We start from the raw sequence: 17,978 nt of genomic DNA on the forward strand, positions 1-17,978 counted from the left end.
TTAAACTACTGGGGTGCCTGGGGGCTCAGTCCTGAGAGCCCTTCTCTGTCTTTACTATTCTGGTAATATCCTCTAGTCTTGGGATTTAAAATGTTGAGATTAGACTGACAACACCTTTTTTATTTTATTTTATTTTTTAGTTTTTGGGTCATACCTGGCAGCACTCAGGGGTTACTTCTGGCTCTGCACTCAGATATTACTCCTGGCAGGCAAGGGGGGCCATATGGGATGCTGGGATTTGAATTGGATGCTCGAATCAGCTGCATGCAAGGCAAATGCCCTACCACTGTGCTATCTCTTTGGTTATGACAACACCTCTTGACAGACTGCTACCTTCCATCGAGACTGCAAGTATCACACTGTCCTGCCTCTCCATCTCTCTCTAGTGTGGTTTGCTAGACACTGCACTACAGGCTTCTCCAGACAAGGCTCCCTTTCTTTTTATGATTTAATATAACTTTTAATTTACTTGGGGTGAGGGCTTTAGACTAAAGTCTCCATTCTTATAAGGATAGCCAGATTTAGGAATGAACCAGCAGCTTCCTCCTAAAACAACAACAACAAAACAAATATATAGACAAAAACCAAATCAAGGGCTGGAGAGATACCACAGCATTAGGGCGTTTGCCTTGCATGCGGCTGATTCGAGCAGATGGTGGTTCGAATCCAGGCATCCCATATGGTTCCCCGTGCCTGGCAGGAGCGACTTCTGAGTGCAGAGCCAGGAGTAATTCCTGAGTGCCACCGGGTGTAACCCAAAAACCAAACCAAACCAAACCAAAACAAAACAAAACAAATCAATTGAGCCAGAGATATATAGCACGGGGGTTAAAGTACAAGTATGGCAAACAGCTGTCCCTAGTTTAGTTTTTGGTACTACATGTTTCCCTGAGCCCTGAGCAAAGGCCTGGATGTTCCTGAATACTGCTGGGTACCTCATCCTTGGGATGGAGCATTGAAGGTTGTTGGCCGGGATGTCTGAAAATCTCTGAGCTTCTCTCCAGAGATTCTCTTGGGGGCAGAGTGGGTGTTTTTCTTTCTAAGCTGCAAAAACAAAACAAACAAAAGCAAATTTAGGATGTTCAGTTAGATGAGAATTTTAGGTAGTGATGAGAATTTACTTGTTGTTTAGATGGGATTACGTGTAACTGGGCTTTCTGTCTTTCATTTGGCACTAGTCCACTTCAACCTTCTTTCTCTTCTCTCTTGCTTTTCCACCTTTTTGTTCAGGACCCAACCTTCAAGTGATTAAGTTCTTTTTTTTTTTTCTTGTCTCAAGACAGACACAGTTCTCTTTTTTAACTACTGGTAATTCCTCTGTTTTTATGGGCAGGAATCTGGTAGGTGCTATTTTAGGAAGATTTTCAGAATCTCATGGATGTGGTTGTTTTTCACATAAAGCTGTGAACTGTTTCTGTCCTTGAGTGCTCACATAGCCAAGAAGTCCTCACCCCTTTTTGCTTAAGGGCTCCACAGGGGCTGGAAAGATAATACAGTGGGTAGGGCACTTGCCTTGCATACACCTGGCTCAGGTTTGATCCCAGGAACCTGATATGGTTCCTGGAGTCTCACCAGGAGTGATCCCTGAGTATGGAACTAGGAGTAAGCCCTGAACACTGCCAAGTATGGTACAAAATTCAAAACAGAAAACTCCACAGACTTATGTTCACTCTGACCACTCTAGGCATGGGGGTAGGGGGTGAGAGGAGGGAGTCCTATGGTCCTCAGGCTTCATCTCAGCACTTTGGCCTCTGTCCCACTCTTGGCTGTACCACTGCTGCACTTACTGACTACATTGCTAGCATGGGTGCAGGGTCTCTCCTGCCTTGGTCTGTACTTGCCCATTTTCCATCACAAACTCTTGTCTCAGACTTCAGTGTGATTTTCTCCTCCCTGGCCTTCTCATCTAAAACTGCAGCTTCCCCTACTATTCCCTATTCCCCATTAGTTTATTACCATCACTTTTTGTTTGTTTGTTTGGTTTTGGGCCTCACTTGGGGGCACTAAGGGTTACTCCTGGCTCTGCGCTCAGAAGTCCTAAGAAGTCTTCTGTCCTTAGAAGTACTCCTGGCAGGCTCGGGGGACCATATAAATGCTGGGGATGGAACCCAAATCCATTCTGTGTTGGTCCGGTGCAAGGCCTTACTGCTGTGCTATCGCTCTGGCCTCCTTCCCTTTTTTTTTTAATGCTACATCCAGCTATGTTCAGGGCTTACTCTTGGCTCTGTCCTCAGGGTTCACTTTTGGTAGATCCAGAGACCAAATTGGGGATATCAGGAATTAAACTTGGGTCAGTCACATGCAATGTAAACACCCTACCTGCACTATCTCTCTGGGCCCCAAAGAAGGAAATTAGTTCTTTTTTTGTTTCCTTTTTTGGTGTCACACCTGGTTGTACTCAGGCTTACTCCTGACTGTGGGTTCAGAAATTACTCCTGGTGAGGTTCAAGGAATCATATTTGGTGCCTAATATTGAACCATGTGAGAAACAAGTACCCTACATTCTGAACCATCTTTCTGGCCCTATCCTATCTCTTTTCTTATTTGTTATCTCCTTCTTCTAAGAATGTTCAAGGACAAATGTTTTATTTTTTTGTTTGTTTATTTTTGGGCCACACCGGATGACACTTAGGGGTTACTTCTGGCTATGTGCTCAGAAATTGTTCCTGGCTCGGGGGATCACACGGAACACTGAGAATTGAACCCAGGTCTGTTTTGGGCCAGCCACATGCAAGGCAAATGCCCTACCACTGTGCTATAGGTCCAGCTCGAAGGACAAATGTTTTTGTCAATTGTGTCTACTAGTGTTTTCCCATTGCTTAAAGCTGCACCTGCATTCTACATTTTCTTTTCTTTTTTAATTTTTGCTTTGGGTACATAAACATACTCAGAGCTTATCCTTAGCTCTGGATCATTCAGGTATCAGGGGTCACTCATGGCAGGGTTTAGGGGACCATATAGACTGCTGGGGATTGGAACTGGGTCAACCATGTGTAAGGCAAGTGCCCTCCTTACTGTACTATCTTTCTGGCCCCTCTTTTTTTCTTTTCTGTGGTCCTGAGGACTGAACTTAGGGTCTACACCTGAAACTGTACTTTGTAGACAAAGTACTTGTCAAATGAGTGGTTGAAATTCCATCAAAGCATAATTAGTTTTTATCATAGCACACTGCAACTGTTTATTGCCTTTCAGCTTTGGATTCCCCTCTGCTGAAAGCATACCAACACCTCTTGTCTTCAAGAGGATAGGGGTTTTCCACTGCTAGTGACCCATAGAAGTTTCCTGCACCCGCTTCAACCCTCCCAAGTGATTGCTGTGTAACATACAATATACTTTTGGGTCATGTGGCGTGTGGAACCGGATAGTGCTGCTGCAATAATGAGCAAAGCAGGGGTGTGTATGCAGAGACCATTTTCTCAGCCCAAGAAACATTTCTTCTATTTTTTGCCATTCACAGGTGTAAAAAGTTAAGAACCATTGCTCTGGAAGGTCTTAGCGGCCAGCCCACATGTGTTTCCCTACCTGTCTGCCAGGAGGCCCAGAGTTCGTTGGTCTGTCCTCATGACAAGTTTTTGCTTAAACTGTCCTCGGAGCTGCACAGGTGTGAGACAGCAGCACTGGGAGAGGCAGCCCAGGGCCAGGTGAGTGCAGGATGCCTGTATTCAGCCAGTTGCCTGCACACAGAAGCTTCTAGCATCCAGGGGTGAGGTGATGGGCACAGAACATCAGGGAACACAGCCTGCACTGGCTTCTGGAACTCACATACCGGTAGGCACCTGGCAGACAGATTGTCATTAGCTAAACTGGGAAGCACAAGAAAAGGAGGAGGTGGGAGAAGCTAAAGAAAAGGCTTGATTTTGCTAATGATCTAGGTATTTGTGAATGGTATTTCAATATGAAAATTTCGCAAGGTTAGAGGAACATTTAGTCTGACTTGTAAAAATCTTATCTGTTGCAAGATACAGCTTGCCCAGTCCCACACTCCATCCCAGAGTCTCCCCTGAAGCTAATACTTTGACTGTCCCAGAGCCTGAGGGAGGGGTGTGGTTCCCAACTGGTTGTTTTTACACTGACAAATTGCTCAATGTATCCAAACATTCTGCTGGGGTGGTGGTCTGAGTTCCTAGTGGGTCACATTTTTATTCCAAGAATTGGGGCTCTGGAAAAGAGGGCAATTGGAAGCTTCCTGCCTTGCTAATCTGCATTCAAAATGGCTTAGTTGTGCACAACAGGGCAGGTCCTCAAAAAGTTAAAGGTAGAGCTTCAAAATGAGCCAGCCGATCTGTACCTAGGCTTATACCTAAAAGGGCTTCAAACAGGAGCACAAGCCAATAATGTGAGGTGCCTATGCATAGCGACACTATTCACACTGGCAAGACAGCTAAATTCGCAGACAACCAAAATACCCATCAAAGGAAAAATGGATGAATCTACACACCACTGTATTATTCAGCCATAAATGAGAATTTTTTTAGCTGTTCTTTTATCTGCTAAACTATGATCAGGTTTATAAACATTATGGTTAGTAAAATAAACCAGACACACACCAAAGGACACATTTTTATGATTTTACTTCTGTGTTATGTTCTAGACTCGGTACATTCTTAGAGATGGGAAGGAGAGGTTGGGGGGAGGGATTGGGTAGAGGAATAAAGTTTCTATTGTTCAGTAGGCATGAAGCTTTTATTTCTTGTTTATTTTTTTTGTTGTTTTTTTTTGGTCACACCCGACAGCGCTCAGGGGTTACTCCTGGATCTATGCTCAGAAATTGCTCCTGGCAGGCTCAGGGGACCATATGGGATGTTGAGATTTGAACCACCGACCTTCCGCATGCAAGGCAAACATCTTACCTTCATGCTATCTCTCTGGCCCCTGAAACTTTTGTTAAGGATGATCAAAAAGATTTAGAAATAGTGAGGATGGTTACATAACTTGTGGATATAATGAGTACCTCTGAAATGTGCAGTGAACATAATTAAAATAATAATCTGATGTTGTATTTAGTTTCAATTAAAACTTGAAAAGCAGGAAAGAAAAGAGAGATGTAAACATAGATTTAGGAGTCAACAGTGTCCAGATAGTAAGAGAGGCTCTTCAGAGGGGAGGGCCAGGGACAGAGCCCAAAATGATCTCCCTGAGGAAAGAGTGGTGGTAGAGGAAGTTAAAGGAACCTGGAAAACTTAGAAAACTTTAATACCCTAGGTGTTGATGCTCTTGATTGCCAAAAACAGAAATACAACTCAAAATAGTTTGAATACAAAGGCAATTGATGGGGTTGGAGAAACATGGACAGGCCAGGGGTACTGCAGAAGTGCCTAGGTGGAGAGGGTTCCGGATGTGCCTAGAGTGTGGGTTGGGCTTCCCTCTGCTTTGCTTCTCCTTTGATTCTTGACTTTTTTCTAACAGGAATTGGTGGGCTTTTGCTCATGCTCATCAGTAACTCTCATTAAGTTTTTCTGGTATGTTTCTATTGAGAAACTGATTCAAGTAAAGGGGAGGAGAACTGAGAAGTCTTACCTGAAACACATGTCCACCCTGAGTTGAACGGCCTAGCTATACAGTCACTCTGGAAGGCAAGTGTAGAGGGCAAGGGGATATGCTAGTAAATGGAATACGTAGGCTTGGGGAAGCGGCTCAAGAAGGAAGAATGTTTACTGAGTTAAGATGCTTATTGCATCAGGCAAGGACCGGAAGGTCTCACTTACTCGGTGAATGACAAAGGTGTCATGGGTGCTTGGCAAGGGCAGGGCAGTTTGAGTGGGGTGGTGGGGAGGAGCACAACTCCTAGCTGGTGGGAGTGAGTGGGATGGGAGGATGTGCAGGCTGAGGAGTGCAGACCTGGTTTCTAGAGGCACAAACTTTGGAGATCAAAAGGTAGCTGTAGGGGACAAGGGTCAAGGAAGTGTTTGATTTTACTGCATTGCATAGGAGAGCAATGTGCAGGCTTAAGGCTGAGCTAGCTGAGAGAGTTAGTGGTTGAAGAATTGGGAGTGGGGAGGAGGAGAAAAAGGGGGAAGTTGACACAGATGGGAAGGTGAGGGGAATACACTCTCCTTTCAAAATGGCAAGTCCCCTTAGAGCATCCTTTTTAGGGTGCTGCTGGCTTCTTTGAGAAGTGAGATGAAAAGAGAGTGACATGGGTTGGAAGAATCTAGCATGATGGAGAGGGTTTGGAAGGCCACCATCATGAAGAGCTGTGGAGGAAAAATGAGGATTATCAAGTTGGACTGGAGAACATGAATTTGAAGTGACTTCATTCTGTGCATTTGACTCACTCCAGGAGGCCAAGTACAAGAGTAGAGAGAGGTGTTGAGATGGAAAAATAGTTGAATTGTTCCAGTCTGAAGTTTTGCTAAGTAAGAGAGACAGGAAAACAGTGGGATGATTGGTAGTTCAGTAATTCATTCTGGTTATCTCAGCACATACTTATCACCCTTTCACTGTATGCCAGCCACTGTGAAGGGCCTGGAAAGGCATTGGCAGAACGGGAACTGCTCTTACCCTCAAAGAGTTTGCAGTGTAAGAGGGCAGGCATGGGCTGAACACCTCTAGAGTGAAATGAGCCCAACCCTAGTCTGAATAAAGAAAATGAATGTAGGATGATGCTGGCAAGGGAGAAGGTCAGGACTGAAGGTCAAAGGTTAGGTCTGAAGGTTCCTCAGGATGTCACCTGCTCATCTGTGAAAAGCCATGGGCATATATTGAGAGAAGGGTCAAGTGAGAGGAATCTGTGGTCAGAGTAGGGGAACCTGGCCTTGACTCATTGTTCCCTCTCTCATAGCTCCATTCCTCTCACCATTTATCTTCCTGTTCAATTCTGTACTTTTATTTGTCCCTGGATCTCACTTTCTCCAACTCTCTTGTGGACCTTGACCTTAGGTGGATTTGCTGAAATATGCCCAGGTGTTTCTCACAGAAAAGAATTATTGATCACTGCCATTCTTCGCAACTTTTATTTTTCACTTCTTCTCATAGCCACCACTTTCCACCTGCTGGCTCTATTTACTTGGTTTTCATTGTTCTTTCATCTCACCAGGACAGTCACCTCTGCAGTCAACTCCATTCTCAATAGACTAAATTCCTGCCATGGGAGCCAATGACCATCTCTGTTTATCTAATGAACACTTTCTGTCCTTATCTGATTTGACCCACACATTGTTTAGTCTTGATGATAACTTTCTCCTACTCTAGGAACTCTTCTTCTAGAACCATCTAGAAGCTCTAAAAACTTCATAACACTGTCTCTTGGCTTCTGTGACATCATATACTCTTGTTTTCTGTAAAGGCTCTTTAGTTCACAATTTCTTTTGTGGCTTCCTTCTATCCTATTTGGTCTCTAATTCCCTGTTCTAGGGCACCTTTTTAATTCCTTTAGTTACCAGAGAGACCCAGGTATAAGATGACACCAAATAAAAAGCTGCTGCTTTTATTGCCAAAAGGCCACCCTATAAATATTTAAGAACTCATTTGAATACATAAAAGTTTAGTGTTGTTGAGAAAAATAAAATTTTAACTTAGTTTGCTATGTATTTGAAAATCACATAAAATGCAATATAGTATAAAGTGTTCTCTTCCATATTTTTTTTCTGGGCCATGCCCGGCAGCTCTCAGGGTTACTCCTGGCTCTGTGCTCAGAAATTGCTCCTGGCAGGCTCAGGGGACCATATGGGATGCTGGGAATCAAACCTGGGTCTGTCTCAGTTAGGCCAAGTGCAAGGCAAATGCCCTACTGCTCTACTATCTCTCCGCCCTTTAACTTTATGCTTAACACATGGGCAATCACCTTAGATTAGTTGTTTGTTATCATTAACGTTTTAGAGAACACAGCATAATTTTTGCCTAAGTTACTAGTCACACAGGACTTTTTGGCTCTGTATGATTCTGGATAGTTGATTCTTTCCCCAAAATGTTTGCAGAGTTAGGTGGCATAAATAAATAAAATAATCTGACAAGCATGCATTTGTCATTTCCACACACAGTCACTTCCTTTATTGTTCTTAAGTGATTTTTTGTAAGGGCTTGCTTATAAAAACAATACTTGTGATGACAAGTTCATACCCTCAGGAATAATGATTAAATCTGTATGAAATGTCTCTGCCTTCTTTATTTCTGATTCTGCTTGGCAACCTCCATGAATATCCAAAACTTCATTGATTGAGGTTATTTCAGGCTAATGAGTTCCCCCAAAGAGTGTTTTGTTGCTCAAAACACAGTAATTGAGAGCATGCCCCAGAATGCAGGAGACTTTGCAATGATTTGAGTATAAGACAATTCCTTCTTACCTAAGGAGTAACGTTAGAGCAAAATTTTATTTTCAAGTAAGGTTTTTGGTTTGTGCCAAGTTCTCTCAAATTGTTGTCTTCCAACTAGCCTTTCCTCTTGATATCTAATTGTCTTCTCAACATTTTTTTTAGCTGAGTGTCATTCTCTGAGTCAGTGGATGCACTTTTACTGAGTACCTACTATGTGTCCGGCATTGCTTTAGATATTGATGAGTAAAGGACTGAACACGACTTAATTTCTGTTCTCAAGTTCTTTCTAGAGAAGAGAGATAAAGTGAGATAAAGCAGGAGAATAGACCTGAAAAAGTGTAAGAACATTCCACAGAATAGTGAGTGCTACTGAGGTGAGCCAATTGTGCTTTTTAGTGTATGGTAGGAATCTCTGGGAAACGTGTGCTTTGCCAGAGAAGGACATGTCAGAGGAGCCTCCTGGAGGAGAGAGTATTTGCCCTGAAGTGTGATTTCTGAGGTCAGAGTTATGTGAAAAAGCTCTGAGGAAGGGCTTTGTAAGCAGAAACCAGTGCAAAGATCCTGAGATGGGGTGAAGCAAGAGTAGAGAGAAAGAGCATGGTCATAGGGGAAGGCCCATGGAAATAAGTGTGGAGAGATAGCCCTAACCAAGAAGGTCTTGTAGGCCAAGATGGAGAGTTAGGGGGGTCAGAGAGATAGCACTGCAGTAGGGCATTAGCCTTGCATGCCACTGACCTGGGACGGATCTGGGGTCGAATCCCAGCATCCCTATGGTATCCCGAGCCTGCCAGGAGTGATTTCTGAGTATAGATAGAGCCAGAAGTAACCCCTGAGTGCCATCAGGTACGGCCCAAAAATCCAAAACAAAACAAAAAAATTGGATAGTTTGTTTTTTCATTTTTATGGCTATGATAGGAAGCCACTTGGAGAGCTCTAAGGGAGGGAGTGACTTGCAGGAGTTATTTACATGAGATAGAAAGATCTCTCAGGCTGCATGTAGAGAAGGACTTACAGAGGGATGCAGAGTGGAGGTAGGGAGCCAGTTGCTGCAGGTGTCCAGGTGTTGAATGGATGATTTCTCTAGAATGGAAATACGTAGAGATGGTTTAAGCATATTTTGAAATCAAAGTCAATGTTTTGTTTGTTTGAGGGTCACACCTAGTGTGTAAACTTACTCCTGGCTCTGTGCTCAGGGGTCATTTATGTCTGTGCTTAGGAGCTCATATGTGGTGCCTGAAATTGAACTGGGATTGGCTAAGTGCAAGACAAATGCCTTAACCTCTAGACCAGGGGTCTCAAACTCGAGGCCTGCGGGCCCTTGGCCGGCCTTTAAATATCGCAGTATTCACGATTATTTGCTTACTGAAAATCGCAATAAAAATCGCATTAGTAAGAAAAAATTTGCATTAAACATTCGCATACCCTGAACAGTTCCATTTGGGGTATGCAAATGTTTAATGCGATTTTTTGCGATTTTTTTCTTACTAATGTGGTTTTTATTGTGAATATTCAGTAAGCGCATAATCGTGAATACTTTGCGCCTAGCACAAACGTCATTTCCGCTGCTCCTGCCTGCTGTTCCTTGCATTATCGGAGGCCTAAGGGAGAGAAGTTTATTACAGAATTAGATTTTGTCATACCTTCATCATGACTTCATCAAAGCCTGCAGTGAAGAGATAGATTGATGACGAGCACAGACAATTTCAGGAAAAGTGGGAGATGCAGTATTTCTTTGTTGAGCACAGGGGCATCCCCACATGTCTTATTTGCTCAGAGAAAGTTGCAGAGCACAAGGAATACAACTTGAAATGCCATTATTCAACTAAACATGCTGAGTAATGTGCAAAATATCAAGGAAATGAGAGAGCCAAGCGGGTTGCCAGTGTTAAAGCATGTCTAATGAGGCAACAAGTTTTCTTCAAGAAAGAAACCAAAGATAATGTTGCATCAGTTGAAGCTAGTTACATGGTTAGTGAGATGATTGCTAAGGCAGGGAAACCATTCACAGAAGGAGAGTTTGTTAAAAAATGCATTTACAGGCTGCAAGTATTATCTGTCTGGAAAAGAAAGGTCAGTTTAGCAAAATAAGCCTTTCTGTCAACACTGTGGCAGAGCGCATTTCTGACATGTCAAGTGACATTTATCATCAACTGTGTGAGAAAACCAAATGTTTTGATGCATACTCAGTTGCTCTTGACGAGGGCACAGATATAACAGACACTGCACAGCTCACAATTTATATCTGTGGTGTTGATTGCAATTTTGAATTGACAGAGGAGCTGCTCACAATAATTCCAATGCATGGCCAGACCACCGCTAATGAGATATATTTTCACTTCTAAAAATGGTTTTTTGGTAGTCCTGGAAAAGATCAAAGAGGAAAAAATGCATATGGAAGAGAGAACTGGGTCCAGGGCAGCCCACATTTATAGACCAGCAAAAGGAGGAAGAGTCATTAATGGGAATAAAAAAAGTCTTGAATGAGGAGGAACACCAGGAAAGGGACTTCTTGTAAACCAAGAGTAGGCAGTAGTTCAGAAAGGAATTCTTTTTTTTTTTTTTTTTTTTTTTGGTTTTTGGGTCACACCCGGCGATGCTCAGGGGTTACTCCTGGCTGTCTGCTCAGAAATAGCTCCTGGCAGGCACGGGGGACCATATGGGACACCGGGATTCGAACCAACCACCTTTGGTCCTGGATCGGCTGCTTGCAAGGCAAACGCCGCTGTGCTATCTCTCCGGGCCCCAGAAAGGAATTCTTAATGGTCAAATATTGCTGAAGGAGAAAGTGAAGCTCAAAGATCAACTACTGAACTTGACAATTAGTTGGCCACTGGTGATCCTGACAGTAGTGGTTTTGATTGGAGAGGGTTAAAATGATAAGGAAGAGACATAGAGATGTAAAATTATAAGAGAAGATGACTTTGGGGGAGGATTTTGGATTTTGTAAGTAGCTTTGTAAGGATAGTAGATGGAAAAAATTGGTGTCAAGAGAGAAATTTTTTAAAAAAGGGAGTTAAAATATTAATACTTGTTTACAAGAAAGGAAGTTGTGTGACTCAAGAGAGAAGCAACACCTGTGGAACATGGTCCAGAGTCAGGAGATTTGCTGGTGTCCCGTGTCCAGGTGGAGTAGGTGTACCAGGTATAGAGAAACTTTATTGATTTTCAGGAGCGAAAACAGAGCAAGCAGCAGCACTCACAGCAGGACACTGAAAGATTTGGTGACTAGGAGTTGAGAGATAAGGGAATGCTTGGCTATTGGTTCTATTTCCCAGAGGCCTGGCTACAGTAAAGTGTAGATTAGGAGAATAGGGGTGAGAGTTTCTGAAAAAGCGGAGAGGCTATGACTTAAATATTTTGGAAAATAAGGTTAAATTTTTAGGAGGATGTAAAATTTATGAAAGTTTCAGAGTGCTCACTTGAGCTTCATTGTTCCAAGTTTCACTTGAAACCAGCCAGTCCAGTTGTATTATTATCCACATGCTCTGGCATGGGTGAGCTGAATTTCCCTGGAAGTTAGGGTCTTTCCAGATGAGTAACTATAGAAGCACAGAAAGGCAGGGAAGTAGAGTTGGCTTGAAATTGAAGGTGTGAGAGGAGAGGCGAGCAGAGAGGAAGTGAAGGGGATGATGGTCAGTAAACTAGTAGTGAGTCAATAGATGGGTCAATGATTGATGGTGTGGATTGAAGTGTGTGAGTTGGATAGCTAGGAGATTATGAAGGAGCTGGTATAGATAAGGTCTAGAGTATGAGTCCACATGTGGGTGAGGCTCATGGGTGGAAAGGTTGTTGGAAACAAGGAAGCCAAGGGACTGAGAGAGGCCAAGGTGTTGAATGTGAAGTCACCAAGAATGATAATAAGTACAATAGTAGGAAGAAAATAGTAGGGACTGAAATGGTTCATGAATGAGTGTATCTTATTTGTATATCGCACTCAACATGTCTGAAACTGAAGTTTTGAATATCTCTTTCCAATCTGCTCCTCCAGTGTTCCCTTGGCAAATGGTACCATCGCTCAGAGCCAGAAACTTGGGTGGCACTTTGATTCCTTTCTTCATTTAATCCCCACACCCAACCAAGTCAATACATCTGTTCTATTTCATAAGAATTTCTTAAACATGGTCACTTTTTTTTATTCATACTGTACACACCCTGGGTTATTTCAGAACATTCTTTTCTTAATTTTTGCTTGAATTACATAAGACTCTGAGTAGGTAGACCTATGTTGGCCCCTTCACACTGTAACCAGACACCCTGAAAATGGAATAACTTCAGTTGTGCTAAGTCTCTTCACTAACTTCTCACTCTCTTTAGGATTAAGCAAAAAACCGAGCAGGTATGCCATCATTTCTTGGCAAACACTGAATTTCAGCCCTGTTTAACTTCATCCTAATGCAAGCCCACTTGACTAGCTCAACCCCTTTTGGATGACTGCCTGTCTTTGTGATCAAGCTTGCTTTCTCCTTCTGGGCATTATGTATGTTGCATTCCCTCTGCCTGAAAAAATATTTCTACTTTTCTTTTCTTTAGGTATCTTCATGAGAAGTCTTGGGATAGCTTTTGCTTAATGCCTGGATATTGGATATCCACCCTCCTCAGGGAATACTGTACTTCCCCAGTGTGCCATGAGTTTCAGAATTTCTTTCTTTGTATTATATAAATATGTGCCAATGCCACAAAATCAGAGACTTCTACTTGATTGTACCCAGGCAATTCATCAGCTCCTAGCATGAGGCTTGCCATCTAAGATCAAACAATCAATATTTGGTAACTTGAAACAAGTGGAATATTTTTGAAGTGAAGTGGATTCTAGGAAGGAAGTCAAGGACTAGGGTGTGGTCCCAAGAGTGGGTAGCTAAGTGGTGTGGAGGCGGAGGTCATAGGATGATAAGGAGAGTACTATATAGGTGGGCCTGTGGCCTGAGTCTTTGGGAGAATGCCCAGGGACCCTGAGTTGTATTCAGTTATTTCCTGAGTTACAGGTGTGGGGACTTGAGGATAGAAAAGGGGCCTAAACTGAGTGGAGAATCTCCAGAGGGCAGAGTGATACCACTTGACTGCATGGTGATGATTAGAGGGTGTGGATGAAAATGAGTTCTATGTCTAAAGCCTTTCCTTGAAGACTTCTCCCAGCCCACTTGGAAGTTTTAGGATGTAGAGGTGAGATGAAGTTATGGGTCCACTTTGCACTTGCCTAAGGATTTGAGAGGCCTGGAATTAGCAGATGGGGCCTCAGATATGTGGGCCATACACATACCTACTGGTGACCCCTGGTATGGTGAACCTGGCATTTTGAAGTACTTAACTCTGGCTGCTTTCTGGGGAGTCAACTCATCTGGGTGATGCAGAACCACTGGATTTGGGCTACTGGGCAAATGCCAGCTTTTGAGATTTTGAGGTCATAGCTCTGGTCTGGGTTAGAGGAGGGAACCATCTTTGTGCCTTGGGGTTAGGAGTTCAGAAGATGATACAGGTACCTTGTCCATGTCCCTCTTCTGGGGAACTCTAATTTCCCAGATTTGTATATCAGCAGCTTATGGAGAATTGATGTGGACTGGGCAGGTGCCACCTACTCCTTCCTGCCAGCCTTCCTGTCTTCAGGGAGGCTTGAAAACAACATTGACTCACTTCATGGGAATTCCAATGTAGGAGAACTTCTATGGGGTGGGTATGAGGTTTATCATCCAGATTCCCTTTACCCTATGGGGATCTATGTAGTCTTTTCATGTCTCTCATCTTTTGTCCTTGCCTTCAACTGCACATAAATTCCTGCTACTAGCTTCTAGGGAGCCTCATAGCTGAGCAGTCCTCTCTCTGACTTTATTGACTTTGTTATAACCATGGGGACTCTATAACATAGCCCGCAGGGGAAATGTGCCCATCCCTTCTTCAGACCTACTGAAGCTGAGTCTGACTTTAGTGAAAGTAACCACAGAATTCATAATGAATGGAAAGCCTTGCTGGGTTCCTTGATTTAGGTTTGATAGAGGGTTGAGTGAAATGAGACAAGGTCTTTCCCACCAGACAGTTCACAGGCTGTTTCCTCCTGTGATGCTATCACTGATAGGGATCTGGTTGACACAGGGTCTCCTGCAGAAGGAAGTGCTTTTAGATGGGAGAACCAAGTGTCCTAATTGGAGGAAACTGTTGGGGCACAGGAGGACCCAGGGAGAGGCTATCAAAGATGCTCTTAGACTTGAAGGAAGGGTTATAGGGAAGGGGAAGGCCTTCTGAACAGGGGGATGGATAATTCTAGACAAAGCAGGAGGTATCAGGGTGTGCTGGACAGGGAATCCTGTGTGTGAGGTGAGTGCAGTCGAAGATGGAGCTGGAAACTTAGGGGGCCCAGGGCAAGGTCATTTGGAAGGCAAAGGGAGAGGTCCAAAAGAAACGAGTTTATAGCTGGGAAAGGTGGTCAGGGATAGACAGGGGCTGAGTGAACAGGGGGTGAGGGTCAAGGCAGTGTTTGGTTTGCACAGTTGGGTGAGTGGTGATATCGGTTATGGTGGTCTGGATGGGCAATGGGATATGGGGGAGATAGTATAATGAACTTGGGACATGATCAATGTGATAGGCCTGGACCTTCAGGAGGGAGGTCCTGTTAATGTTAGAGGACCCTGGGGCTCAGAGAGAAGTCCAGCTGTGAAGTATATTTGGGGTTGCCTAGGTTTAATTGGTGGAATTTGGGGTAGGAGGAAGATGTCTCTCCAGGGAAATTCTTAGCATTGGTCCATATAGGACTCTCAGCCAGTCCTTGGCTCTATGCACCCTGGTGGATCCCAGTCCTGAAAACTACCCTCAACTTAGCTCCAACCTCTATCCTTAGTGGAGCTTCCTCCACCTGGGACTTGTGCTGGGGTTAGGGAGGCTGGAATGGGGAAACCAGAGGCCCATGTACTGTGCTCACACACTTTTCTTAGAGGGACATTCATTGAGAACCCTGCACTTGATAGGATCACCTGGGAGGGCTAGCTAGATGGCATAGCCTAGAGCTGCCCTCTCCATCCCCATTAGCTTTTACTAGGGTAAAAGAACACACTAGAACACACTGTGTTTGTGTGAGTGTTTGTATGTGTGTATGCTGTTACATGGATTGGATCTGAGATTTTAGGACTCAGCTACCAAGCAAGCTGTCTTGAATACCTCTTTCAAAAATGGTTTTGGCACAATGAAAAAATGCCCTCTGCATGCCTATATGCATTGCAACTCTACTTATAGTAGCCAGATGCCTGACAACAAATGAGTGGCTGAAGAAATTGTGGTACATATACACAGTGGAATACTATGCAGCTTTCAGGAAAAATTAAGTCATGAAATTTTTCTATACATGGATGGACATGAAAACTATTATGCTGAATGAAATGAGAGAGAAAGAGAGAGAGAGAAGAGTCTCACTCATCTGTGGAATTTAAGAAAAATAAGATAATTTGGTAATAATACCCAGAGACAACAGAGATAAGGTTTGGAAGGACCAGCCCATGATAAAGATTACCATAAAGATTGGTGAGTGCAGATAGAGAAATAACTACACCAACAACTATCGTGACAATCGTAGTGAGTGAGAGAAATAGAATGCCTGTCTTGAAGATAGGCAGGGGATGGGAGAGGAGGTAGATGGGGGACATTATTGCACTGGTGACAATAAGGGGGGGGTGTACTATTTTATGACTGAAACCCAACTACAAGCATGTTTGTAACCATAGTATCTAATAAAGATATTTAAAAAATTGGTTTTGGGTCCACACCCAGTGGTGCTCTGGGGTTACTCCTGGCAGGCTCAGGGAAACATATGGGAAGTAGGGATGAAATCTGGGTCAGCTGTGTATAAGACAAATGCCCTACACACTGTACTACTGTTCCTGGCCTTTTGGGGCCCCTTTCTGAGGTCCATCATGACTTCATTGTTTTTCCCATTTTCTACTCCCCATTTGGCTTACAAAGTACAAGGAAAATAATATTTATTAAGGGTTTGGATAGACCCCATTAAAAGATATAAAATCCCCACCAGCCATTTATCCATCTACATCTCCTGAGCCTCAGGACCCAGAACTGCTCTGCAGCCTGGCCCCTAGCTAGGTTTCCTATAACCACCAAACATTCCTCTCCTTAGCCTATTGTGGAGAAGGTGCCCCCCCACCCTGCTGTGGGCTGAGAGAGCAGGGGGGAGACGAGGTCATGAATACCCACCCACGTCCAATGTGATAGACCCCGTCTTCATCAGTACAGAGTTCCCGTCTTGGGCATGCTCCCCATTGGAGAGGGCATATGGGGGGCATGTATCAGGGAGGCGGTTCCTGTGCCGGGTGTGCCGGCGCCGGGGACCAAAGGTCTCCAGGCACCTCTTGGTGATCAGGAAGATGACCTCACTGAGGTTGAGCAGGATGCAGATGACCGCTGTGGCCACCATAAAGTAGGTGAAGACCTTCTTCTCTGTGGGTCTCGAAATGAAGCAGTCTACGGTGTGAGGGCAGGGGTCCTGGGTACAGGCCACCACGCGGGGCATGTCATAATCCTTGTAGAGGCGATGGAAGATGTAGAGGAAACCCGAATCCACGGCTGCCTTGAAGATGAGACTCAGCAGGTATGTCCACCAGAGCCCGCCCCGCTTCTTACTGGGGTTCTCATACAAAGATGGGGCATTGGGCCCGTGTTTCAGGCGGTGTTTGCGCTCACGCTCCTCGCGGTAGGCCACATGCATGACCACCAGCAGCGAGGGACAGGTGACCAGGATGAGCTGCAGGGCCCAGAGACGCACATGGGACACGGGGAAGAAATGATCGTAGCAGACATTAGGGCAGCCGGGCTGCTTGGTGTTGCAGACAAAATCCTTCTGCTCATCATCCCACACGTCTTCAGCTGCTACCACATACACCAGCACACGGAAGATGAACACTACCGACAGCCAGATGCGGCTCACTGCGGTGGAGTACTTGTTGACCCCACTCAGGAGTTTCTGGAGAGACGCCCAGTTCATGCTGAGAGCCTCCTTGTTTCCTCAGGAGCCCCACCTGTGCGTGCCTTTAGGGTGGATAGTGGCGGTGGTGGTAGGGGCAGAGGGGTATTGCAGGAGAATCTGGAATGGGTGCCGGGAATTAAGGTGCAGAATCCCTTCACCACCACCGTGTCATCTTATCCTTGTTTACCAGGCACTATGGGGTACTGACCACCATGTTTTTCATGCCAGAGTGGTGCCCACTTAGGGCCTCGCAGCTGGATGTGGCCAGGCCAGACTTGAATGTCCGTCTTCCAGTTCCAAAATAAGGGGATATTTTATTCTACAAAGTAACAGATCAACATGAAGATCAGCCCCCAACCCCTTCTGCCCTGGAGGACCCCCTGGAATACCCTTTCCCTCCCACCCTGGCAAATATTCTGACACAAATTCTGACCCTGCGGATCACATGAGTTCTAAAGAGCTTTTCAGGAGAGATGGAATGGTAAGATCTGCTCATCTCACTGTTGACAGGGCAGAAGCCCCCCCCCCCCCTGTTTCCATTAGCACTCACAAAGGACAGACTCTATGCTGACCATGTTCCTGTCTGCCTCTTGGGTTGACCCTGCATGCTCTGCTCTCCATGCTCATTCTTCTTCTTTGGCCCCAGGACACCCTGACCAGGCCAGTCACCTCCAAACTAAACTGGCTCTTTGAAAACAAGGTGCCTTGGCCACATCGCCGGCCTGATACTTTTGCACTGAGGCCCGGGGGCTGTGTGTCCCAAGCCAGGA

At 44.6% G+C, this 17,978-nt stretch overlaps 2 protein-coding genes across 2 annotated transcripts in view; one reads left to right on the plus strand and one right to left on the minus strand.

Moving 5' to 3' along the window:
• The window catches only part of SMIM12 (small integral membrane protein 12), a 99,959-nt gene extending 85,787 nt beyond the window's left edge, over positions 1-14,172 (plus strand). Inside the window, exon 3 of the transcript XR_007496750.1 lies at positions 14,162-14,172. The gene's annotated coding sequence lies outside the window, so the exon portion shown is untranslated. The remainder of the gene's footprint in view (positions 1-14,161) is intronic.
• On the minus strand, positions 6,075-17,226 carry GJB4 (gap junction protein beta 4). Its single transcript, XM_049775534.1, has 3 exons — positions 16,436-17,226; positions 6,434-6,548; positions 6,075-6,194 (listed from the first exon to the last, which is right to left on the minus strand). Exons 1-3 carry the CDS (start codon positions 17,224-17,226, stop codon positions 6,075-6,077), a joined length of 1,026 nt encoding a protein of 341 aa, XP_049631491.1.
• Positions 17,227-17,978: the final 752 nt, after the last annotated feature.

This window comes from Suncus etruscus, chromosome 6 (genome assembly GCF_024139225.1).
Source record: "Suncus etruscus isolate mSunEtr1 chromosome 6, mSunEtr1.pri.cur, whole genome shotgun sequence".
In the NCBI taxonomy this organism is placed as follows: Eukaryota; Metazoa; Chordata; class Mammalia; order Eulipotyphla; family Soricidae; genus Suncus; species Suncus etruscus.